This window comes from Parus major, chromosome 2 (assembly GCF_001522545.3).
Source record: "Parus major isolate Abel chromosome 2, Parus_major1.1, whole genome shotgun sequence".
Lineage (NCBI taxonomy): Eukaryota > Metazoa > Chordata > Aves > Passeriformes > Paridae > Parus > Parus major.
In genome coordinates, this window is record NC_031769.1 from 40860299 (window position 1) to 40887003 (window position 26705).

The 26705-nt window shown below is 38.5% G+C and overlaps 1 protein-coding gene across 1 annotated transcript in view; it reads right to left on the bottom strand.

Annotated features, from left to right (window-relative positions):
* Positions 1-26705, bottom strand: part of OSBPL10 (oxysterol binding protein like 10) — a 112217-nt gene that overhangs the window by 17339 nt on the left and 68173 nt on the right. Inside the window, exons 6-7 of the mRNA XM_015617802.1 lie at positions 22914-23068; positions 5372-5518 (exon numbers count right to left, since the gene is read on the bottom strand). Coding sequence (XP_015473288.1) covers positions 5372-5518; positions 22914-23068 — 302 coding nt within the window. The remainder of the gene's footprint in view (positions 1-5371; positions 5519-22913; positions 23069-26705) is intronic.

Here is a 26705-nt window from a genome sequence, read left to right on the forward strand (position 1 = left end):
ATAATTTATTTCTCTCCCTTCCTTCTCCCCCACGCTCGCCCCATTGTGCAGGTCTGCTGCAGGGGAGCCCAAGGGTTGCTCTCGTAAAAGGAACTTCTGGCACACACAAATTTATCTTATGTGAATCCAAGTGGCTCAATGATGCCAGATGCAAACCAACAGCTGTCCTCTATTACAGCACTTCTTCTGCTTTGCTTTTTAATTCTTTATTGCATTTACTTTTTCCCTTTCCCAAAAGCAAGGGTTATTTAGAGCAGGCAGGGAGCCACTGTTTGTCACAAACACGTTAGCTTTCCCCCTGCTGGCCCAGCTTGCTACTCTAAATGGGACCAGAGCACAGATCAGCCCTTTTGGATCCCATGGATAATGAAATAGAAGCTATCAACAAACTTTTATTAATCATTCAGACCTTCTCAAAGAGAACTTGTAAACAGGAACAAGAATTCCAGTCACTGCAGCTTGAACAGTCCTTACAGCTACACAGCACTCACAGTACCTCCCTGTAAAAGAGAGAACTGCTGTGTCTGGTACCTTATCTGCTTGTTGGCTCTCTCCTTCTGTATTTTATATTTACACACATACAGTCCTTTACAGGCTAAATTTTTACAAGTTTAGATATAAATCAAGCTAAGTTCCAACTGTAATATTCCTCTGACTCTACTCTCTAAGCCTTGAGGACTCCACATGATTTCTGCTATCAACCTATTTGAGGCACTGAATGACAGACAACCTTAATTTTACACCATGTGTGGCAGATTGAGAACTAAAGACAGCCTACAGTCCTGGTGGTGTGACAGTGACAGGCTGAGGAGATTGGTTTCCAAAAGTGAAATCCAAAATTTTGAAGGTGAAGTGGAAAGCCAGTAAATTTTTCATATTTTTAGATCTTTAAACAATTCCATCTTTCTTGCAGCATTCTCATTCTGACCAAATATCCATTATCCAATATAATCTTTAAAAAAATGCAATTCAGCAGTTAAGATCCTCAATTCAGGATCTCATTTAAATATAAATTGTACACTAAAAGATCAGGTTACCAGAGGGGAAAGTGACAGCAAAACATATAAAAAAATTTCCCTTAACTTCTGTCTGGAAACATCAGTAGTGCCTTTGTGAGTTCACTGCAGAGACTTGAAAGGGCAAACTCCTTTGAATAAACAGCACTCTCCATCTCGCTGTGTCCAAGAGCCTCTCTCTAAAGACAGTGACCTTCACTGGCACAAACAGAGGAGAAGAAAACTGCAGACCATACTTCAGATGATGCAGATTTTATGGTACAACACTGAGACTGCTGTGGTTTCATCCCATTGATGTGGTCACAGAGTCTTGGTATCTCCTCCCTTAAGTTCTAGATGTGTGCTTTGCTTAACACAGCTACACCAGCACTGCCACTAAATGAGATGTGATCAATCACTGGACTCTCATTATTGAGTTTCAACAATCAATTTAAAATCTGAATAAGGCCTGAACTCCAGCTCAATCTTGCTTTAAAAGCCCAACTAAGCTGGAAATGACATCCTTAATTGTGGCAGGAAAGGATCCAGTGAATGACTGAATTGTTTCCATACAAGGAGGCAAATACTAGAGTTTTAAAGCTTACACAACTGCAGTATTACAAAATATGCCTACAAAGCATTGCCTTTTACTAAATAATCTCATAGCCTCAAAGTTTCAATATGCAACACCACCACACACTAACATAGCAAAAGAATACAAATCACATCAATAATTTATTTTTTTAATTGGCCCTATCTTGATTTCTAGAGAAATAAGAGAAATAGAAATAAACAAATTTGCAAGTGTACAGCATTCTTCTTGCCAGCAATGGGCTGTTGTGCACTTGTGCCAGCACTCCAGCTCTCAAAGGAATGTGGTTTTCAACTCTTCTTCAGCCAGACAGAATGAAGTAACAAGAAAAATACACTTCAGACCTAAGTTCTTTATACTGGCTTTGGACAGGACTATGATTTATTTTTATTTTTTTTTATTGCATAGGAAGTCAAAACTGACTAATTTTTGACTTTGAGAAAATGCCAGCACGACAACCAACTGGACAAAAGAAACTCATTAGAATAAATACCAAGCTTCTGAAGTCTGAAGCAAAAGTCACCTCACTGCATTCTAAAATGTTAGAATAATATATTATTACTCATTCTCAATCTTCAGATGAAAAGAAAGCAGTATAAGAGTTCATTTTCATTGAGGTTAAAAAGACAATACTGGCTCAAAACTTGCCTATAACTTCCTATGTTTGAATTCACTTAACTAGATCTGAATGTAACTGAGAAAAATGAGCACAACATCTTAAGAACAGAGATATTTATCCCCACTATTATTTACTGAGAGAAAAAACAGGGTTTTTTCAGCAGCACCATTCCCTAATTTTCTTAATTCTCTCATCATTTTTCATCATTTTTTCAGAAATCCAGCCAAGGTACCTCATACTGAGATCTCCTTCTCTTAGAGGTGTAAAAGCTTTCTTTTCACTGTCATCTGTGCCATTGTGGGACTAAAACAAGCTATTTTCATGCCACTTACATTTTAAAATTGCAAGGTAAAAGAATATTAGCAAGCAAAGTAAAAGCTTATGACATCGTGAACACATCACAATGCCAATTTACAGCACGTTGACATTCTGCAGAATTACTGACAGCCCTTTTACACAGAATGGAAACCCTTTATTTTTAGCACATATTAACTATGTAAGGAAGGTGAGGGAATGCAGGGGAGTGATTACCCATCTGTACAAACTGTTAGCATTAACTCCAATCCATTAGATGCCATTTGCCAACAAAGGCTGTCAGTGGGTTTTGGCACCGTGTTTCATCTTTTTGAAGAACAAACAACTTAGAAACTTGGATTTTTCCCCAGCAATTCTAGTTTTAAATGAGGTTGAAAGTCCTGTCCCAGTCTGAAGCACCAGTTGTAAACCACATTCTGCTGCTGTGACCTGCTCCCCACCCAACTCTCTCTAGCAGCTGCTCAAGTCTATTTGGCCATCACAGAGTCTAGCCCATTCTAGCAAATCCCCACACAGATTTGATACTTCACTGCAGGTGTCCTCCTTCACAGCAGTTTTTACTCTTTAACTCCTTGCTAAAAGCCACAGCAGTATGACACATTCCAGAAGTGAAGCACCTCCACAACATTAAATGTGGCTATCTTCACTGTGGTAAACTGCTCTCAGCACAGGAAAGGCCTTGGCTAACATAAGGAAAAGATGCTGTTTCCTGTGATATGGAATGTGAAGGTAATGCTCATGCATCCAGAACCCAAAACCACCAAGGGCTCAGAAAAAGCTGTTTGCTCATGTGAGTCTCATACAGCAATCCACAGCTCCCAGAATGAACCAAAGACACAGCCCTAGGGAAGAAGACACAGGAAAATGGAAACATGTAAAAACAGCCTCTGATATTACCAACTACTGTGCCACAACCACTTCCAGCAGAAGGTGATGAGCATCAAGGTACTGCCCTCACTTTCAGAGGAATAATGAAAAATGGGATGAAGTGCAGCCAACAAACCCAGCTTTACAGTCACATGTCAGTGGCCCCAAGGGCCTCATGACAGTAAGCAAAGTTGATAAAAAAAGCAGCCAGCTGTCCTGTATTTTTTTTTAATCCTCAAAATGGGCAGAAAAGTGATGTGCACATGTGGCATGTCTCATTAATACTTATCATATGTGTATTCATGCATCATACAGAAATCTACAGACGGATCTAACTTTGCCATATGCCTGTTTTTCATTTCAACATTTATCATTATCTTTAAAAACTGTGCTCTAAGAATACTATGTAAGAAACAGGGTATCATATATGTATTTTTCTTATAAATGTCTACACTTCTCTTATTTACAGGAATTTCTCTTATTTACATTAACTGTGTGTCTTTGGGTTTTGCCTACTCCTCCATGACAAAAAGACAACAGTGAAAATCAGAAAAGAAAAACCTTGTTTGTTGCCAAAGACAAAATGTTTTGAAGACACAAGGACCATGGATAAGAAATTTTAGCCTAGTTTGAACATTACAGACTCAGACAGCCTTAGAAAACCAACACAGAAAAGAAGAAGAGTTAAGAAAAAGCAAGAATGTAAGAAAAACAAAACCAAAAATGAACTGTATATAACCCCAGACATACTAAAAACTGTCAGGTATAAATTATTCAAAATGAAATGATGAAACTTTTGTTTTATTTAGAATCAAACATTCATTTCTGTGCAGCTACTCAGCAACAGAACACAGGATTGCTCAGTCTTAAAAATGCAATAATTTCAGAACACTAACAATAGACCCAGAGGAAGCAGGGAAAAAAAACCTATATTGAGAAAACTTTATTTTGTAAGAAAGTTATCATTTTTGATCAATAAATTAAAAAAAAAAAAAAAAGAAAAGCAGATGAACTCTTCAGAATATCAAAATGCACATGAGAATAACTTCCTGCAAAACTATTTCACGTGACAGAGAAATTCTCTGGATCTTTGTTCCTTCCAAATTTTGTATTACTTGTGGAGAGTGTCAGAATGAGCTCTTATTTGTGAAAAGTGGACTGCAGGACTTCTATTTGGGGGATTTTTTAAGTAGAAAACACTAGTGCAAGGAAAGGATATTCCTTATATTTACAGAAATCTGCTTGATTATTTATTAAACCCCATAAGAAGTTTTCATTGGAATACAAGACTGCTCAAAAAGAAGCATTCCTTGCTTCCTTAACATCTACCTCATTTCCAGAACTCTAAGAGCTTAAGGGAAAATTTCTCTGACACTGTCTTTTCTTTGCTTGTATCAGTATGGATAAGCTTGTGACAACCCTGGTTCTAGGACCAAAGAATGCACAGAAAGTTAAACTGGTGAGCTGCTCAACACTGACAAGAACTGATACACTGAAGACTGCAATTTCTTTACCATCATGGTTTTTTTTTTTGAAGCTGACTTGCAATTAAATGGAATCCAATCCACAAAGCAGTTATGTGAACATGTATATCCTTCATCCAAACAATTGCCATTACTGTTCCTCAAACACCCAGTGCACCCTGACATACTTGTGGATTACATACACAACATATGGTTACTCTGAAAGACTTGCCAAAAAATAAGCAAGAGTTCTGGAGGATTTTTTTATTCTTCTTTTTTTCTTTCCCTGTCCCTCCATCTCTAAAATACCTGATGATGTGGTCATGTCATGTGAAAGCCTGCCTAGCAAGAGACATCCCTCCACAGCTCTCTGGGACCACCACACTTTTATAAAGAGGAAAACTTCACTGTCCACAGGGGAAAAAACCACTCAAAAGAACCAGCAGTGCACACAAACACACAGAAAGATGAGAAGAAACAACAACAGTGAACAAATATAAAAGAGATACGGTGCTCATACCCTGGTAAGATCCATGCCAAGTTTGAGCTGAGAGATGAGATGGAGAATTACACTACGTTGATCATCCATGACTCCTAAATCCTCCTCTTCATTATCTTCAGTATCTGTCATTTCATCTTCAACTAGGATCAACTCAGAAGCTGAATGCTGAAATGAAAAGAAACGTCACCATCTGGACAAAAAGATACAGAATGGGTATTTTTCCCCACTATATATGTTTAAAAATGGACCTGTCTTCGATGAACTGAAGACAGCCTCTGTTAAAACCAAGAAAAGATATAAAGTCAAAATAAATTAAACAAATCCAGTGATGGGTTCATAAAGGATTTTGATCCTTTCCTCAGAATGAGAATACTAAGGATGAAATGCTAATTTACACATTCTCTTCTCATATTTATACTGCAGTCCTGTCAGATAAAACTCATAGCATATTTAAGTAACAAGTCATCTTTTCATTAAATAGAATTATGCAGTTCAAAATGAGTCTTCTAGTTTGTTTCATAAATCTCCCCAGAAAATATTCATGTCATACATATATGCTGCATGACCCGATTTCACAGGTTTTTTTTCCCTTTCTCTATCCAAACTAAAAGGTAGATATTTAAGGAAATCAAGTTATGAACTAAAGAAGATAAAAAGATAACTATAATCAAACAACACACCTCTGGAAAAAAAACCAAAGACATTAGATTTTGGGAAGTAAAGCACTGCCATAACTCTTTATAACTATTACAACACTTCATCAGTTCACAGCACAATGCCAGTGCTGCTGAGTTTCCAAAAATACAAGCTGAATATCAATAGACAGGTACCATGCCAGTCCCTTCAAGAGAAACTTTATGGCAAAAGGGATAATGACTTGTGATATTTTATTTTTCCTCAGGGTTTACAATGTATAACTAACAATAATCCAAACAGGTGGTAGTTACTTTGTTCAATCCATTGAAACCACTCGGCAAGCTTTCCAGATATGTATTCAGGTAAGCTTTTTGTACTTCAAGATTAAAAAAACAAAACCTGGGTTATAGATACAAAATTATCTGGGTTGTAGATAAAAAATTACAGCCCAGCATGTCATTATTGCCCAAAAACTCTGTGCTGTAAATGAGACAACACTCCCTGCAAAAGTTAGCCTTCTTTTATGCTAAATTACATTTCTGCAGAAACAGCTAGTACATAACATAAAACAAGAAATTTTTCATCTCACTGTGGGAGCCTACGCAACTGAAAAGTTTCACTAAAACCAGCTGATATCCAGAATTAGGTTTCAAAGGAATATTTCTGAATGATCACATTAGAGACCCCTCAGGTGAACTGCAGCTTGTGTAAAGGGAGTTTCTTTGAAATTTAGTTACTACAGAGGCTTCCATTGAATAAAGTACTTTTTTTTTTTTTACTTTTTTTTTTTTTTAATTACTTAAATATTTAGGTAGCTATTCCTAAAAGAATAGCTATTTGGTGAAACCCAAGGACATCTGCAAGACACTTTACAGTTGCTTTATTTAGAAAGTAGAATATGTAGATTACATAAAACAGAATCTGGTGAGCTGTAACCTCAGCAGCTTGGAGCTTTTCAAAAGGACAAAACCACACTTTCTTCTTCCCACTCCCTCGGAAAATAAAAGGAGAGAACGATAAGCCCTTTTCTCCCAAAATGCACAGCATTATTACCCAACTGACGCCCCACTGACAAGTTCAATTAACATAAAACCTGCAAAATTATCAGTCAGGGAGGAATAAAGCACCGAAGCCTGGCTCAGTTGTACAGGCTACGATTCATTTGGAGGCAGCACGGAAAAAGCAGTATCAGAACTTACAGTAGATGCTTCCACAGGAGGCTTCCCTTTGATCCAGCTTGACCTCATTGAGAGCACTGAGCTACCAGATAGGCTCTGCTGCTTCTGTTACTGCCATGAACTGAGCTTGCGGCAAACAAGCTCCAGCAGGAATTAAGAGCGCTACAAAAAAAGCAAGGGAACCTCCCCTCCTCACTCCCACCCTCTCTTTTTCTTTTTTTTTTTTTTTTTCTTTCTATCTGAGGGGTTGGAGAGTGTGCACTGGATGGCAATCTGCTCCTTGCCTTTCCAGTCACATGGCATTGAGATCAGTGAGCTTAAATGCACGCAGCTCCAACTGGGAAATGGTGCTGCTGTTCCCAGAGGATATCCTGGCCGGCGGTTCTCCAGGAGGGAGGGGAAGGGACACAAATTTGTGTGCGTGTGCACAAGAGTGAGACAAAAAGAGAACAAGCTAGCAGGTAATGTCCTTTTACAGAAACACGTAACAGCTGTGTAGCCTTAAATTGCTAACAGCATCAGAAAACAAACAAATTACCCATTACCAGACTGCAGACTAAATTATATTTTGAGAATTTTCTTTTTTTCTCCCAAACATTCACCAAGGGCCAGAAAACCTTCTTTCTTTCTTGATGAAATGGGTTTTCCTTGCCTCTTAATTGTTACTAACAAACCAGCAACCAACTCAGAATATTCTGTGAAATTACATCTCTGCTACACTGCAAAACATCCATGGTCAGAGCAAGCCACCCTATGGACAACACTTGGAGTGCCCAGGAAAGTAGCATTTGCACTGTTGTAAATGAAAGCCTTTCATTTACATCATCATCAGGGAGGATGAGTACAATGTAACATTAGGATCAATTGTGTTTAATAAGCACACTGTAAAGACAGAAATTTTAATTACCTTAACTAACCCTATTTTAAGGACTTGTGCAAGGTCACCCAAAACAACCACAACTCTGCTATTATAGTCATCAACACACTAGTGACCTTCAGTGAATGCCATGCAAACAACTGCTCTTTTCTCACTTTCCAAGGAAAAGAATTTAAGGAAGAAGTTTACAATATATGCTACAGGAACTGAGCAGTCATCTTCAGAAAGCAATATCATTTTTATATTTCCCTCTCTCCTCATTAGCTGTTCTATGTAACTATTAAATAGGTTTTTAGGAGCACATAAACTAACTTTTACATTAACGAATACATATTTCTTTAACTAACACATTTTCTTAAACCACAGCACCACACCATGGGAGTGGACACCGAGTCATAAAATACAAACCTAGTTTATCTTTAAAGTGTCATAAAAGTCCAACCACTCTTTCATGCTTTTTCTTTCCATGAAAACAGCATGCAGTTTAGTAGTATCCAGTGCGTAAGCACTCAGCAGAACACAAAGGATTATGTGGAGTGATTATCCTTTAACGGCAGCTTTTCTGAATTATCAGACACAGACTATTTTTTACCTCATTCTGTAAAACGTAACTGCAAAACTGACCTAGGAAAGCAGCGATCTGCTCCACCCCGTGTGGTCAGAGCATAATGTAAAAGCTATTGAGCTGTGTGCTGCCCAGCCTGGGAACAAACAGTACAGCCTGGCTTAGGTGCTGACCCTGAGAAATCCAATACTGAACCAGTTACATACATCCAGGAAAAAGGGGCTTATATTTAAAATCATTTTAATCAAAATCAGTTTCCAATACTGGGCTGAAGCACCAGTATTTTTCAGAAAAAGCTGAAGAGAAAATAGAAGACAATTTCTAAAAATCCCAGGAAGAGATGTACCTCAAAGTTTAAACACCAAAGACATGAAAATACACACCGGCAGAGAGCTGTTTTAAACAGGTCACCCCATCAGAACTGGGATCGATTAATTTAGAGAGGTCATCTGCTAGGATACAAACCAGATGCTCTAGTCAGCAGTCTCCATCAGAAAACATGCTGATTTTTTTTTAACAGATGAAACCTGTAAGGGTAAGAAATTGCTTCTGAAGGAAACATTCTGCATTTTAAAAAATGCTTTTAGGAAAAAGAGACTTTGACGAGCCTGGAATAGAATTACAGAGTCAAAAGCTATACTTCAGTCAAAGGGCAAATGTGCCTCTGTCCTTCTACATCTTCTTTCACAAGTTAACTTTTCAAATTAAACTGCTGTGCTGGAAATTACCTGCTAGGTAATTAATACAGATATACAGCTCAGAGCTTCATTTTCCAACATATTTCACAAACCATACAATGCAACAATACTGTCAAGAATTACCTGGGTCTAATCTTGCTTTGTTTTTTGAGGGGAAGAAACTAAAAGAATCAGTCTCATTTAGGTTGGAACAGACTTGGTCTTCTTGTCCCATACCCTGCTCAAGCAGGTGCATGTAGAACCAACTGCCCAGGATCATGTTCAGATAAATTTGGATTATCTCCAAGGATGGAGACTCCACAACTTCTCTGGGCAGCCCATGCCAGTGTTCAATGCCCTCTATAGCAGAAGTGCATTTTCTGGTGTTCAGATTCATTTGCAAGTGCCCATTGCCTCTTGGCTTGTCACTGGGCACCATTGAAAAAGATCAGTCTCCCTGTTCTTTACTCCCATGAGGTATTTTTACATTGATAAGATACGCTTGAGCCTTCTCTTTTCCAGGCTGGACAGCCCCATCTCTCTCAGACCCTCCTTATGGGAAGGATCTCCAGGACCTTCATCATCTTTGTGGGCCTGTGCTGGACTTACCCCAGTAAGTCCATGCCCCTCTTGCACTGGGGATCCTGGAACTGCACACAACACTGCAGATGTGGCCTCACCTCTGCCAAGTAGAGTAAAGGATCTCAACCTGCTGGCAACACTCTTCCTAAAGCAGCCCAGGAAACTGCTGGTCACAAAAACATTTTGTTGGCTCATGGTCAGCCTGTTGTCCCCCAAGACCTCTGCAGAACTGCTTTCCAACCAGATGGCCTCCAGCCTGTATTGGTACAAGAGTCTGCCCTCAAGTATCTTCAGATACGGGACTTGGCACGTCCTGAGCTTATCTCTAAGAGGCTCCTCTCTGTCCAGACTGCCAAGATCTCTCTCTCCATGCCAGCACACAGTCCCCCGGCTCATTAGCCACTCCTTCCAGGTTTTTCATCATCTACAGACTTTCCAGGAGTGCACTCTGCATCATCACCCAGGTCACTGATGAAGATGTGGAACAGTGCCAGCCCCATTATGGACCCCTGGGGTACACCACTAGTGACTGGCCTCCAGATGGACCTTGTACCACTGATCACAACCCTCTAGGCCAGGTTGTTCAGTTTTAAATCCAGCTCATTGCCCACTTATCTAATCCATACCCTGTCAGCTTGTCTGTGAGGATGTAAGGGAAGACAAGGTCAAAAACCTTACCAACACTAAAGCAAACAACATCCACTGCTCTCCCCATAAGCATCAAGCTGGTAACTTCCATTTTAGAGGGATATCATGTTGGTTAAGCATGATTTTCCCTCTGTAAGTCCATTATGACTACTTCTAATTGCCTTCTTGTCCTTTATGTGTTTGGAGATACCCCCAGGGTTAGCTGCTCCACCACCTTCCCAGGGACTGAGGAGAAGCTGATAAACCTGCACCTCTTCAAATGCTACCAGAACACCCAGAGAGTTCCTTCTTGCCCTTTTTTTAAAAATCAATGACATTCACTTTCCTTTAGTCTACACAAACCTCTCCCAAATTCCATTAGAGACCCTGGAGCTGTATATGGAGCTTAAATGCTGCCTAACCTGTCCTCCCTCCACCAAGGGTCAGTCTACCTCCAGACATTCCCTCTCATCTCAGTCTGTTACCAGTAAAGGCCAAGGCAAAGAAGGCACAGAGTAAATCAGCCTTCTCTCCACCACAGTAGTAAGCACAGACCATGTCTACCTTGGGGTATCAGGGACATGTATATCCATCTACATCAGGGACACACTGAGGACCTCATATTCCTCATATAATTACAAAATAATACTCTAAGAATCTTCATTTAGGCATGAAAACATTTTTATGTACTATAAAAAGAACTGTAGTCAGGAGCAAGAGGATGAATCTTAGGAACTTAAAACATCCAGATAAAAATATACTATTTTGTAATATTCCAAGGAAAGTATTCTTTAAGTCCTCCTATGCCCAAAACAATTCAAAAGATTTAAAAAAAACCCCAACATTTAAGAAACACGTCTGCATCAAGAGAAAGATTAAATAAGTTAGAAGCAGTATTAAACAGAGTTAGCCTTTTCAGATTAGACAAGGATTGTCATATTTTCTGCAGAGTCCTCTAATTATCTTTGGTCCCTACTAGTGCATATAAAAGTCAAAGGCCTCATTTTGATTTTTGCATTCCCTTCAATAATGGCATAGGTTTGCAAGCACCATTTATACTTGCATTTGTGTAACTTGAGAGCTTGCAAGCAGGTTTTCCGTGGGTGTAAGATTAAATATAACTCTGTAAGGTCAAGGAGCTTTAGCACATATACACTAACATGAGTAATTGGCCCTGTAAGATTTTCACCAGTTTCAATACTAAAGTTAGAATCCTTTTTGTAAAGCACATACAGTAAGAATACCCCAAAGTAGTAGCAGTAGAAGCTGTTAGCTTCTTGCAGTGCTAACTGGATCAGGAATGACAAACCTGAACTAACCTGCATGTGCCACTTCTCTTCTTCCACTGGGCACCACACATTTAATTGAACTTACTGTAGCATGCACCTGACAGCAAAGCATGCAAGCTTACTGTACCCATCCCTCATTAGCGGTGATCAAATGTAGCTTGTGCAGTTAGTTGTATTTATTATTTCAAATACAGACCAGCTTATGATCATGCTACTGGTTGTGGTGGGCAGTCTTTGGCTAGGAGCCAGGTGCCCACCAAAAGCATTTTCACTCCCTTTCTCAGCTGTGCAGGAGGGAGAAAATACAATGGAAGGCTCATGGGTTAAGGGACAGGGAGAAATCACTCACCCATTACCTCATGGCTAACATAGAGTTGACTTAAGGAAATTAGTTTAATTTATTACCAATCAAATAAGAGTAGGGTAATGAAAAAATAAAAACAATTATTTAACACCATCCTCCCACCACTTCTTCTTAGGCTTAACTTTACTACTTCCTACCAGCTCCCCCAGAGTGGTGCAGGGGGACAGGGAATGGGAGTTGCAGCCAGTACTTCACATCTTGCCTGAGGGGAACTATGGTCCAGACTCCTCCCCTGCTCCAGCACAGACTCCCTCCCAATGGGCACAGTCATCCACCAGCTTCACCAAAGTGAATCCTTCCCATGAGCTGCAGTTCTTCACAAACTGCACTTCCATGGGTCCTTTCCATAGGGTACAGTCTTTCAGGCACAGCCTGCTCTAGCGTGGGTCCCCCAGAGGGTCACAAATCCTACCAACCTGTTCCAGCATGGGCTTCTCTGTGCACAGATCCATAGATCCTACAAGGAACCTATTCCAGTGCAAGTCTAAGTATGTTGGTCCCTGCTCCAGCACAGGGTCCTCCAGGGGCTGTGGGTAGGCATCTCCTTCACTGTGGTCCTCCATGGGCTGCAGAGGGAGAGCCTGACTCACCACGGACCGCACCACGGGCTGCAGAAGAATGTCTGCTCTGGCAGCTGGACCATTTCATGTCCTTCCCCTCCTTCACTGACCTCAGCAGTCTGCAGCTGCTTCCCTCACATTCTCACTCCTCTCTCTACTGCTGCTCTGCAGGGTTCCTTTTTTCCTCCCTTCTTAAGTCTGCTATCCCAGAGGCACTATGACCATCACTGATGGGCTCAGCCTCCACCAGCAGCAGGTCCATCCTGGAGCCAGCTGGCATGGGCTCTGTCAGACACAAAGGAAGCTTCCAGCAGCTTCTCACAGAAACCAGCCCTGTAAGCCCCCACATTACCAAAATCTTGCCACAAAAACCCACTATAAGGCTTTGAAAGGAGGAATCATTTCCATACAGAAAACTGAAATTAATGGAAACTAAATAGAAACTTTGTTTACTGCAAATTAAATCTTGAAATAAAACAAAGTCTGAAACACATTTACTACCCACTGTAAAGTCTGATTCCTGAAATCATCCTCATCCACTCACTTGCTCTCTAACTTCCAAATACATTGTCATTTACAGATTATCAAACCTAATCTTAACTGTAAGGCAGTAAAACTTTTTAATATCCAACAAACTCCTGCATCTCTTTTATGTAAGATTTTCCACTCTTCAAGAACAGCTAAAAAACAAAATAGGAACTTTCTTTTTGTCGTGTATGTACAGAACCAATCAGCAAGACAGAGTTACTTTCTCCTTCATACAGCAAAGGAAAAATGGTATAATAGGCAAATTTTCTACTTACCTTAAGCTATGTATTCCAAGGGAAATAATCCAGGTGTATCTGCCTGAATAGGTAAGTAACTGCTGTGTCTGAGTTTGTGTTCTGACAGCATGGGGTCAAAGCATTTATGTGACTGTGGATACATCACTCAGCACTAATAGCTCAAACCAGGCATTATTTGGTAGAAAAAGCTTACATCAGGAAAGAATGTCTACAGAGTGCCCAGAAATTAATTTCTTGCCAAATCTGTTATTTGTGTTTGGTAATTCAGGTCTCCAGAGAAAATAAAATTCTTCAAACTAGGACCATCAATGATTAAAACATCTCTTTTCTGTGTGTATGGACAACTTGTATATATTTTGTGGTTTGTTGCTTGGGGTTGTTTTTCATTGAATATGCTAAACATACTTGATGTTCAGAAAATCTCTCAGCTAGGGACAAGTGCAAGGATCAAAGTGTGGCAATCTGTCTATCACACAAGATTAATTGGATACAACATGCAATAGCAGAGACATCCACTGAACCAAGAAATACCTATCCTTCTTCAAGAGATATGCCTGCAAAGCAAGCAAGCAAAGCAGAAATGAATCTTGACACTAACACTGCATAGACAGGCTGACACACAGACAATGCAAGCAAAGAAAATGATTACAAAACCTCTACCTTAGGTGACAAATAGCTCTGCAATCTTTTTCCTTCTCAACAAAAACAATCTGCTAGGCATCTGGAGACAAGCACATTATCCAGATACTAACCATTTAGAGAACTGTACTAATGCCTTTTTGTTAATGTTTTGCAGAAGTATCTCTGGGAACAAAAGTCTTTTCATCATTAAAGAATAAGCTCAGAAAGCTTCCTTTTCCTACACTGCAGATGTGTTTTACTCTGACCTCTGACTATATTTAGGGCTGAACATAACAATGTAGCAGTGATGAGGACCAGACAATAAGCGATTTCAGAAGATAAAGGACTGGTTTCTTGTTTAAAGAGCAAGAACAAACATATAACATGAAACAAAGAACATCTATATTTACATTAAAGTATAGCCTGTGCAAGCATTCAGAAAAAAATAATCAAAGCTAACTCTGAAAGTGATTATGTTTAAAAATAAAGAACCTATCTGTGACTAAACATCCTGTTCAACAGAGCTCCTCATTTGGGTTACCTACAGCACTGTAATCCTGTTATGCACCAAATAATGTTTGTTGGACAACTTTTTCCTCACATGTTCATATTTTCTTCAAAAGACAGTTCCTCTTAAAAATCGATTTCCATAAACCTAAGGTAGTCAGTTCTGGGAACAGGCTGAAAAGGAGCTAATTCCCAAGCACAGAATCCACAGGGAAAAATTAAGTATCAATACCAGTCCATACCTGCTTGCGAGCACCTTTCATGAAATGAGGGCTACTGAAGTACAGAAATGATTAATCTGAATCCTAAAACACAAGAGGAGTTTGCAGCATTGCATAAATTCAGTAAGAACTGGGAATAAATATATTTCATCACTGGTATCATCAGAAAGAAATAGTAACACGAGACTGTAAAACAAAATGCGCGAAAAGCCCCACGGACTTGTCCTAAATTAAAGCAAAAAAACCTTGAAGGCTAGCATAAATCACAACCGTAAGATAGAGAGTATCACATTATAAACAAATTTAACAAAACCTATACCAAATGCAATACAGATACTAGTGAAGGACAACTTCCCGAAACATACTCAGTTTTATTTTACCAGTTAAATGTTTTAGAAACAAATGGCAACAAACAAGAGTATCTGACACTATCCAAAATAGGTGTACAAGCTTACAAACCACAGAGTGCAGCAGGACGGATTCCAATCACTTCCAGGCAGCACTTCAGACTCTACAAGGGGTCTGAAAGTCACACAGTTGTAACTTTTGGGGAGCTAAAGACAAAAGACTGCACTGAGCTGCAGGTTGGTGCAGGACAGTAGCATGGGGCAAAGGCTGGCAGGAAGCTCCACTTCAGACACTCCCCTGGATTACAGGGCTTCCTCTCTAGAATGAGATCCTTGGGGAGAAACCTGAAGTAGTAGGTTCTTCAGGCCTTATATTCCTGTGAAGAAGGGGAGGACAAATACCTTCTGCTAAGGGTCCCAGAAGGTAGGCCCGTTTTAGCTGCTCACCAGACAGCACAGCACATTGAGTATGATGCCTTTCCTTATCAAAAACACTTTTCTCCCATTGACAAAATCCCTAGAGAAACTGCAAGATTCTGTGCAGAGAGGCTGTGGCACCTGCACTGTGGGAGGTGTTCAGGATTGGACAAGCTGACCTGATTACTGCTGCTCTCACCGTGCTGAGCTGCAGGACCTCTGGAAGTCCCTTTCAAGCCAGTGTACTCTGTGATTCCATTATGATTGTGCCTGCAATGCCCAGCAACGAAAAAGTTAGGAAGTAACAGAACTGAAGTCATTTAGCCAGCTGTAATTCTCTTTTATGTCACTTTGTGTGCTAGCTAAGCAAATTTAGGGGAGAAAAATACTGCCACATTAGTAAATAACACACCACTCACATATGCAAAGAGGGCACAACAAGATGGACAACTACAAATTTAACCTTTACAGTCATCTGGTCTTGCAATACCAATCTATATGTAAATCCAGTTCTCACAGTGCTATTTCTTGTATGCAGTATCACATGTCAGCATATTTGTAAGAGGACAGAAATGGTAAAGACGTGTTAATCCAAGCAGTATTAACAGTCTTGCCCCAAGACAACACGTTAATTAAACCACCCTGACTCTTCCTGCAATTTCATTGCTCATCCACTATACACATTCACATAGTTGATAAACACATAAAACTCAAAAAACCCAAACAAAAATCCTTAAGTCTTTTCAAAGAAAACAATCATTATAAATCATAGCAGGAGAGCATTTAATGTGTATGTATAACAAATTAGGCCTAGAAGATTGTCTTCTATTATATGTCCAACTTCTTGAGGTCAATGGAACTCTCTGCTTGAAAAGCTTCTAATAATTATTCTCAGTCTGATAAATCCATCACTTGGTTCATCTCAAACTGAAAACTCTCTATTAATGAAGAAGAATTCTGCCTTTTTCACCTGCTCCTTCCACTCCTCCTCTGGATCAAATTTTAGAATTCAATTCTGTTATCACAGCTGGGATTTATTTCCACATTCTGGGCTTTTCAAATAAAGAACCACTACAGCTCACCACCACAAGCTGAAAACCCCAAGTTTTTTTCTATCAAGACTAGACAGAACAACTGAAGCCAGTTTGGATGATTCACTGAGCAAGATAAAGTAATGCCAAGCCAAGACAAACTCTCTCTGTAAGAGAGTTGAGCCCAACTTAGTAAGATCTAGTTAAGTAACTGACAGCCTTAATGAGATGGGTGAGATTTCTAATGGGCAGTATCAGCAAGTCCACATACATACACATACTAGGAAATAAAACTGATAGCACAAAGCAAATTAACTGGCACATAACAAATTGGCACAGAATCCTGAAATAAAATTTGCATTGATTTCAGAGCTCCTTTAGCAAGGGGTGCAACTTTTATACTGAATAGAGTATGCAATTGATCCACTTAAAGTTAATTTTAAGCCTTACTGCAAGGGAACCCAAGTTCTTTACACTCCAATGATTAGATTTCACTGACTTTTCACTAGTAATTATGGAATGCCACATGAATCAGAACCTCATGTTTATTCAAATTAGAAGCAGATTTGGAATAAAGGGGTTTGGTTTTTTTACACAGAGTATTACTCTCAATTATATAGATAGCAGCTGGAATACATGCATTTTGGAGGTGGAAGTGATTCAATAATATGCATTGGGTTTGGCTAGTGATAAAATTTTTATTAATTATTTGCATAAACAGTTTTACCAGAGGACTGTTTGCTGACACAGTAGCTGTTCCAGAAAGCTAGCAAAAAAATCAAATCAAAATTAGCTAGATTATCTTAACCATTGTCAGTGCTGCTGTATCAGGCTTAGGGACATTTAATTCTACTTTTAGTCTAATTGTACATTTAATCCTTAAATATACACTCCCTTGATTATCCTTAAATATACCTCCAACTGATTACCTCAGATTTCATTTTTTAGATGGTCTGCATAGTCATTGGATTAACTGGTACCATCTTTGCCTGGAGATTAATTTAGCTAAATCATTACAGGCCATTCACTGTGCTCTTTGGCCTGAAAAGTACTTAATCATGCAGAGGACAAAAAGCAGAGCAAATTCAGAAACCCTGTTATGTCTGTACTAAACAGCAAAAAGGGACTGTCAGTAATACTGCAAACATTACTTTCCCATCCTGATCTGTTGTTCTTCCATTACTGCACTTGTGGCTAGCTAGCACTGTATGTTCATGGCTAAGCTCATCTCCCAACTTCAATTATACACCTTTCTGTCAAGTACAAAAAGGAATTAGGAAACACTAGAAACAAATTATAGTAGGAAACAATCCACAGACCTGGGCACGTCTGCTGAGACACAGATAAATAAAGGTAATAGTGAATTAGAAATCATTTCTTTTCTACAGCTGAGTGTCTAAAATTGCATGAGCATTTTAAAAATTATTTCTTAGCATCTCTAATACATTCTGTAATAGCTCTAAAGTCATACTAGGATATATACTTACACACAGATAAAAAACAAATTACAGCTTGAAAGAAACTATCACCTGAAGAAACGGGAAAAAAAATACATAAACTTATAAAATGAAACAATTCAGTACCTCCTCTAAATAGAACAGTTCCTTGCTACAGTTGAAAAAAATCAAGGTTCAGATCATCTAGGGGACAAAAATATCTTCAATAACCTGGACTTGACTGCCCTTGCAATCACTATCACAATTAAAACCTGGTTTAGCAGTTAGATAATCAGAGCTAAAGGCTCAATCCTACAGAGCTCAAACTTCAATCCTATTAAAAAGACACTTGGACTTGGAGCATGCGTACAGCTGCTCCTGCTCACAGGCAAGGGAAAGCTGGGGACAGGAAAGCAGAGACTGCACAAATACCAGATCCACAGGATGAGAAGAATGAACTGGCATGGCATTTTAAGGCATAAAAACCACATGAGGAGGGCTATATTGCAGATCTAGTTACAGAATAATTTTTTTAATAATTCTTAACTACACTATTAGATACAAAGAAAATGATTTCTTCCCTTTCAGACCCCCACAAAAACAGCCTGTTACCTGTTTGTATTTGGATGTCAGGGGAAGCATTTGGCCTGCAGTTGCTCTTTGCCAGCTCAGAGGGGAAATTCTGACACCCAAAATGACAATTAGTTGAACTGGAATAGTAGTTCACCCATTAAAGTAATTCACACCTTTATTCTACTTTGGCACTTTATTACAATTTCAAAATTATTAAACCTTAAATGGAGAAAGAAGGTCCCCTTTATAGCAGACTGGACAGAGACTGAGTTCACATCACAGGTCTGAAGAGTGAACCTCTGGCATGTTTCACACCAGATTTGTTCTGTTCTGCTTTTAGGAAAAACTCTAAAATTTACCTTGAAATTATAATACAACTTATGCCAGAAAGTCCAAAGTGGTTCACCAGGGGGTGCACAGGAGCATTATTTTACATCAACTATCATTAGACTGAGAATAGTTTTGTACAGCTCAGCCTTTATCCCCTCCATCTGATGTTTCAGGTGGACAGTTAAAAAAAAAAAAAAAAAGAAAAAAAAAAGAAGAAACTAATTAAAATGTAGAGACTCACAAAACATTAAAAAATATGGAAAAATAGGAGAAAAAACTGCTTGATCTGGCAATTCACTTTCAGAGGTTATTTCTTCTAGTAAAGATAATAGACTTTAACTTCATGTTGTCCTATATCACAATTCCAAAAGAATAATAGGTAAGGAACACACAAGAAAATAATCTCTGTCACAAAATCTTGTATTTTCTGAACTAGTTTAAGCAGTATCTCAAATGATACCCCTGCTTTTGGAAGCAGGAAATGGCCTAAATAAACCAAAGCAAGTAAACACCAACATATTATCTAAAGAGGATAATCTTAACTTCTACCTTATTTCACCAGAGAAGAAACGCTGCGTTCCTGAAACCCTGACAGTACGACAGACGAAAAAGAAGAGTTTTACTTGAGTTACCTGTGGTGTCAAAACTCAGATCCAGAACCTTCTACATCCCTCAAGAATGCTTAACTATTCAAAGAGGATTGCATTAGATGAACCTTGTTATTCCAGATGCACACACTTCTTCATAAACATGTAAAATCCTGTCACCTGTTTGTTAATGATGGTGCCTGATGCACAGCTGCAAAGTGTCTGAATGTTGTGCTGAGAATTAGCACAGCTATCACTGAACACACTTGGTCATGCTGCCAGGAAACTGCTGCCACTGGCAGACAGGCAGCTTTATGGGAAAGATTCCTCAGCAGTCACCCACAACCCCCTGTGCCCCAACAGAACTTCTCTGTTCTCCTCTTAAAATCATTGCTGATCCACATTCCTAAAATTATCTTTTCCTTATAAATAACACTCCATAAATAAACAGTTGAGTCTGCTGCTCCTCAAGGTTAGCCACCTAATGGCATTTTCTATTTCAGACTAGAGTTCAATTCACAATTTGTTTGGTTGGTACATGGACTATATTACACAGAGTTAGCCAAAAAGCTCTCTCCCATTCCTTTGGGGTACAGCTTCTGACTAAGAGGCTATACCACAAAATTACAGATTTTTTTAAAATAAAAATCTAGACCAGTCAAAGAAAAGATTGGAATTTTGATAGCACTGTTACAGGAACTAGCACTCTTATCCCATAACTTCTGTAAAAGCAAGGCTTATTTCTTCTGGCAGGTATATTTAGAAAGTTGAGTCCCATTAATATCCCAGCAGCTTCTTCAAGAAATCAAGGTTATCTAGTGCCTATTTGAATTTTCTTAAAAAGAAAATCATTAAAAGAAATAAGCTTTATTGGAATGACACTTGTGGATTCCTCTTTTCTTCTAAAAGAAGCTATCAGATAAATAAAAAAATAAAAAAAAATCAGGACATCCAGTGTCAACAAAATGTCAACTAATGATAGCTAGAAGCATTTTCTCATTCTCTGCTAATGTCACCAATGTTACTAACAGCAAAGTATCTGGACTACAAACAAGTGATGATTTGAATTTACTTTTATATATTATTATACATGATAAGTAATTAGCACAGTCAGTACTCTTATATGTTTGGAAATAAAGTGCCTACTCAGTGCCAGATCTAGGCTCTTGCCTTGCACACACAAGGCCACAATATATTCAAAAATATTATTACATCCTGCACACAGGACTGTTAAATTGTGTCAAATCAAGCATCTTTGATAACTTTGAGCATGTCAGACATCATCTCCTGGGTGACTATCTGGCTCAAACACCATTCTTACCAGGGTAACTGTTAAGTTTCTCAGGAAAAAGTTCATCAAAATGATCAAAACTGAAAAGTGTATCAGCTACATTTAAAAAACACTGCAAACTCAGAGCCAGCAGTACCAATAGCATCATCACACACACAGACTGTGTTAGGGAAGATGCAGGTTTGTAAAGAATTTCTGGGAATGAATCCTGGTTTAAGCCACTTCCTCAGGGCAAAATCAAATTTCTGCTCATTAAACTGTACTATGACATAACAAAAATTGCATGCCTGATTCCCGCTGCTTCTTGTTGCTCCACCAATCCAGAAACTTCCACGTAGTATTTCTACCAAAAACACTATCTTGAGCTGACCTTTTTGTAACTTAAAAATCTTACTCTCTTTCTGTGCCCACCTCTTTTTGTTCATTTTTAATGGCTAATGCCTCAGGGGCTCCAAGCGCATGCTGCTGACTTCAGGAAGACTGTTCACAAACCACTGCGGAATCTCTACTAGAAACAGTGCTACAGTTCCTTGTTCTATTCACCCCTTCAAGGGCACTCCCTTCTCAATAAATCATCAGTTTACTATGATTTATTGGCCTTCACCAAGTAAATGCCACAAGCAAAGCAGTACCCAAAGCCACAAACACAACTCAGTGTCTCTCATCAGCAAATGAACAGGAAGGGATTGGACTAATAAAAAAATACTGGCATTTAAAACATGTCATAAATGGCTCAACTCGACTGCAAAATGATACCTTAATATGAGTAAAATCAGCTGCTGCTCTTTATGTTCTTGCTGTAAAGTTCATGTTTCCATATCCCATTTGGCTTTAGTGGATGATCAAGAATAAAAAAGTATACCAACAAAACTAAAAAAACCTAAAGAAACAGATTTCAGTAGTTCAGCAAGTAGTAACTCCCAAAACAATAATCTCAAATAGTGCCTTGTCTTAAAACACACTGTAGAAAGTACACTTGGATTATACAAAAAAAGAAATTACACAACTTCCTAATAAAAAGTAATTACAGGTAATTTAAACATTTTGGTAAATGGACACTAGGAGTAACAATTCAAAATTATTTTCCAAGGACAGAGGACCAAAGGAACATGTTTAAAAAAAACTGGTTTATCTGTGAATTTTTTTGAACTATATTCAATTCAACATACTACAAAAGAACTGGGAAAACAGCTTTATTGATGTCTCCAGCCATTACAGATTTTGATAAAGGCCATGTTGTAAGTTAATTTACGCCATTCCAATTGCCCAGAGCATTCACTAGTTTCTTCAGCTCTTTTGAAAACTCTGTTCCAGTTCTGCAGGTCTCATGTGCTCCAGGTGCCCTATAATCTCTAGGGTCTCAGAGTGAAGTGTTTTCCTTGTGGGCAGGTCTGGTTACTGAAGCAGACAGCAGAAGCTGGAGACGTTTGTCATGATGAGAGATTTTCAGTGTGTGAGATGTCTGATACGCAGCTGTGAGTCTCCTCAAAGAGTGGATGCTTCAGAACTGCCCTTTACCAAGTAAATGCCACAAAAGCACAAATCAGCTGGTTGATGCAGGATGATGTGAACAAGTTCTGCCCATAATCACTTAACAGGAAAAGGGATCACGAAATAACATAATTTTTCAACTCAAAGAACACTCAGCTGTACTCAAGAGATGCCCAAGAACAAGCAACATAGAAGAACAAGTAACAAGCAAGCAGTGTCTCCTGTCTATCTCAAACCACAAAATAAATAAATCACTTTTCCTTGAATCAGAGGATAGAAATGTGTACTGACAATCTTTTGGTTGCTTTTAAGATTAGGAAAGAATCTGTACACTTGCCAAAGTTTGCTGACCCAAGTAGCTCAGAGAAGTAAAAGCACAGAACAGTATCATCAACTTATGTTTCAAGTTTCTGGAGTGCACTTTTGCATGAAACTTAGCATATTCACAAGTAACTTCAAACAAAGAGTACACTATAAAGGCAAAATACAATAATTTATCAATGAAAGAATCCACCATCACACACGGTCTGCGTCTAACCAATGCCCTACAGAGACCAAGCACGCTTACCTCAGTGTTTGGCTGCAGTGCCTGTGCATCCTGAGCTGCAGATGGTACTATTGCCCATGTAATGTTGGCACTAGCAGATGATAAGGAGCTGAGGGCACCGTTCTTCAGCTGCTCTGTGGAGTGTGACTTGGGCCCAGGCCATCCCAGGATGCCTTCTGAAGCAGAAAAACAGGTATCAATTTACAAGAGAAAGATTACAGATTTCCTCCATTCACCTCACCATTCTGCCAATCTAAAAGAGATGTATCTCCTCTATGTTTCCATGTGCAGCTTTACTTTAGCAAAAAACGATCTTGTTATTTCTCAACTAGCTTATGCAGTATCTCAAATGATACCCCTGCCTTTGGAAGCAAGAAACACCCGAAATAACCAAAATAAGCACCTTACAGGCCAACTTACCTATGATTTTTTTTAGTGAATGTTAGTCCTACCACCAGACCGTATAATCCTTATGTATAATCTGGCATACCTTGGAAATTTAGAAAGAATTCTCTACCCACTATTTTCATGGTTATGGTTATAGTAGTTCCCAAGCTATATCCAAGTAAACCCTCCATTTCCTCTGCCTGGAATCAAAGTTTTAAGCCTAGCAGCTGCATTTTATTTCTGTCTACACTGTTAAAAGTTTTTTTCTAGATAAGCACTAAAATGCTTTACTGGTACCAAGACCAATTTAAAAGAGATCTCATTAGAAAGAAACATATTAAATATGAATCAAACAGAACTTGGCATCAGAAAAAAAAAAAACATTATGTCTGGGGGCACTTGATTTCCTGGATGGGTCTGTACTTAAGGATTCCATGACAGAAAGGATGATCAGCTAAGGCAAATGCACAGTTCTTCCTCCCCAGCTGCTCTAAAACATAGTCTCAACAGTCAAATCAGTAGCCCTCAGCACAGGACTTAAAATTTCAGCTGTTAATTACACGCTGCTATAAAATGTAGAGATATGGATAAGAAAATCACAGTTCTTCAGTCATTACCATAATTTATATATGAATATACAATTAGTGCCACAGGGAGGACCTCCTCTCATCAATGACAAATTTTTAAGACGACGCAGAGCAACACAAAGTACATAAAAGAACATGCAATTTCTCTTCTCCGTATCACCAGGGTTACCAGAGATTGCCTCTTGAGTGAAGTAAATGGTCAGATCTGGAGAGGCCATGCTGCATAGTGTTACATTAACATTTCCATTATTAAAAAATGGGCCACGAATCCCATTGACACAAACTGACAAAACAGTTACAGAGCATTCCTCTCATCTAAAATGGCACCAAGTTATGAAGACACGACAGAAGTTCAGATCTACTTTGCTTAGGGTGCTTTTTTGGCGCCATCTTTTGCTGAAGAAAACATAAGGAAAGCAAAAGCAAATACTTAAGAATAAAATTATTTTCAAAGATCTGAGTAAATAACAGGGGGGAAAAAAATCCAGCTTTTTTTTCCTTTCTAAAATGTGCATTTCATACAATTACACAAAATTCCCCTTGCCAAAGGAAGAACATTTCTGTGGCTCTGCTGTCAAATTTCTCACTCTTCAGTATTTTGCAATAACAGATCTCGATCTATTTTTCTGTTTCTCTCCATCAAAAAAACTGAATAATGGATTACTGCTGCTATTTTCCTATTACAGAGGCACTAAAAAAAAAATTGAACTGACTTCTCCTTATGCTAATCTTTAAAAATATGTCATCCCATCATTTCCTTGGGCTATCCATTTTCTCTCTGCACAATCTATTTGGGCTTCACTGTGAACAGTTATTTTTGATTATTTTTTAATCTAGTTTATGTAAATAAGCACAATAAAAAGCTCCTACTGAAGAAGTACCTCACTTCAGGGGAAATTTTTAAGTGTGAACATTTACTTCAACATCACAAACATATTTTTAAAAATACTATACTAGTTATTCTCTTCAGTGCAAACACATTGTAAAAAGACCTTTGTATTTCTATGCACATTTTAGAGTCTCTAATAGACACAGAAACTGTTAGAACTAGGCAAGCATGTTTTCTCTCCTGTACCAAGGGCAATGCTACCCTCACAAAACAACAAATCTTCTCAGTCTAATCAAATTTTAAACAGATCTTAGAAACACATTATGACTTAACCAACACCAACAGGATGCCAAGAGTTAAGATCCAAATTATATTAAAGCACATTCATTTCCTCAACACTTCTGCATGTGAGAAAAATTGTTTTGTTAAACTGCGCATCTGGAATGTGACTACTTTGCAGAAGAGAAAAATGCAGGGAAAGACACTTAGCCACACAGCACAAAAGTCTAAACAAATAAAGAGTATCTCCCTGAACAAGTTGAAAAAAATTCACACCTAGTTTCAAAGTGCCATCAGGGAACCGGTTATGATCTTCAATCTACAAGTATCATTCTGAGATGTCAGCATTCTCACATCATCCCAAGGGACTTGCCATATATCTAATACAGCAGCTCACATTTCAGGCAAAAGCAATCTCTGATGAGAGAACTCATCAGAAATTATCTTAAAATCAACTAAGACTAGAATACAGTATCTGTGTAGAAAGTGAAAGGCTGTAACAATATGGCTCCTACTTTACTCATATTATCAGTTTCCAAAAATTTTTGGGACAGTTTTTCAGGCTTTTTTTTTTTTTTTCAGTTTTTCAGCACACCCAAAATGTTCTTATCTGCACTAGTACAAAATACTCTTATCACAAAATAGTACTGGTATCGCTGTTGTCTGTGGCATATCTAATCCAGCTGTTTTACTGGAATTTACTCTCCACAGACTGAGCTGACATATATATGTCATTTGATCCACTCTAAGGAGTTGCCATCTTTGCCACGAAAATTTCTATCACTAGTTCATTCCGTGTTCTTATACAGACTTTTAAAAAATTTACATATATATATATATATAAATTAAACACAATATGAGAAAGTTGATCTTCTGTGTTAGATAAGAATAGGAAGAAACTGCTGTCATTGGTTTGGGGGTTTTTTTAAGCCAGATTTTTTTTCTCTGTTCTCAGTCACAGCCAAAGACAGCTGACAGAAAGGTAAATTCTAATCTATTTTGATACATTTCAGGACTCTAAAGGAATTCTCCAGAAAGGCATTCACAAATTATATAAAAGTATTGACAACTACAAAACTACTTTACTACTTGCTTTACGACTACGCAAAGCACTACACTAATTAAAATAAAACATCTGTTTCTGCAGTCAACTATGCAAAAATTAGAAAGGGTGTACCAAATACACAACCAGTAAAATAAGCCAGATCCCTTCTACCTGCACTGCATTGGTTCTGTAGTTCTAGAGTGAAAAGCCAAGTCTGACTTAATTGAGAGTTCAGAGCATATGTATATACAAAACAAGAGTACTTATAGAACATACCCAAAAATTAGCTTCTTTCCCTCTTCCCCTCAATACCAGCTTCCACTGTGATGAACACGCAGCAGACAAGTACACCAAGGCACATGAGAACACTTGTACCTAAGCAAGGTACAGCATCCAGACACAACCTATTTGTCCTTTCCATATAGCAATGCTACAGCTCACAAACATCTATTTTAGAGGGCACAATAGATTGTATCCCACACAAATTCCCTCAGGAGAAACATCTTTCCCTTCTACAGGTGTACACTGCAGGAGTGGGGGGAGTTCTCTCCAAAGAGAAGGTTTAAAGGAGATTTTTTCAGTTAAGCAATGTTGATAATTTCCTTTTGTTGGTTTTGATTTTCTGGGTATTTGATGTATCTTCAAACTCACTTTTGCATGATAATTGATGCATGAAAAATGCTTAA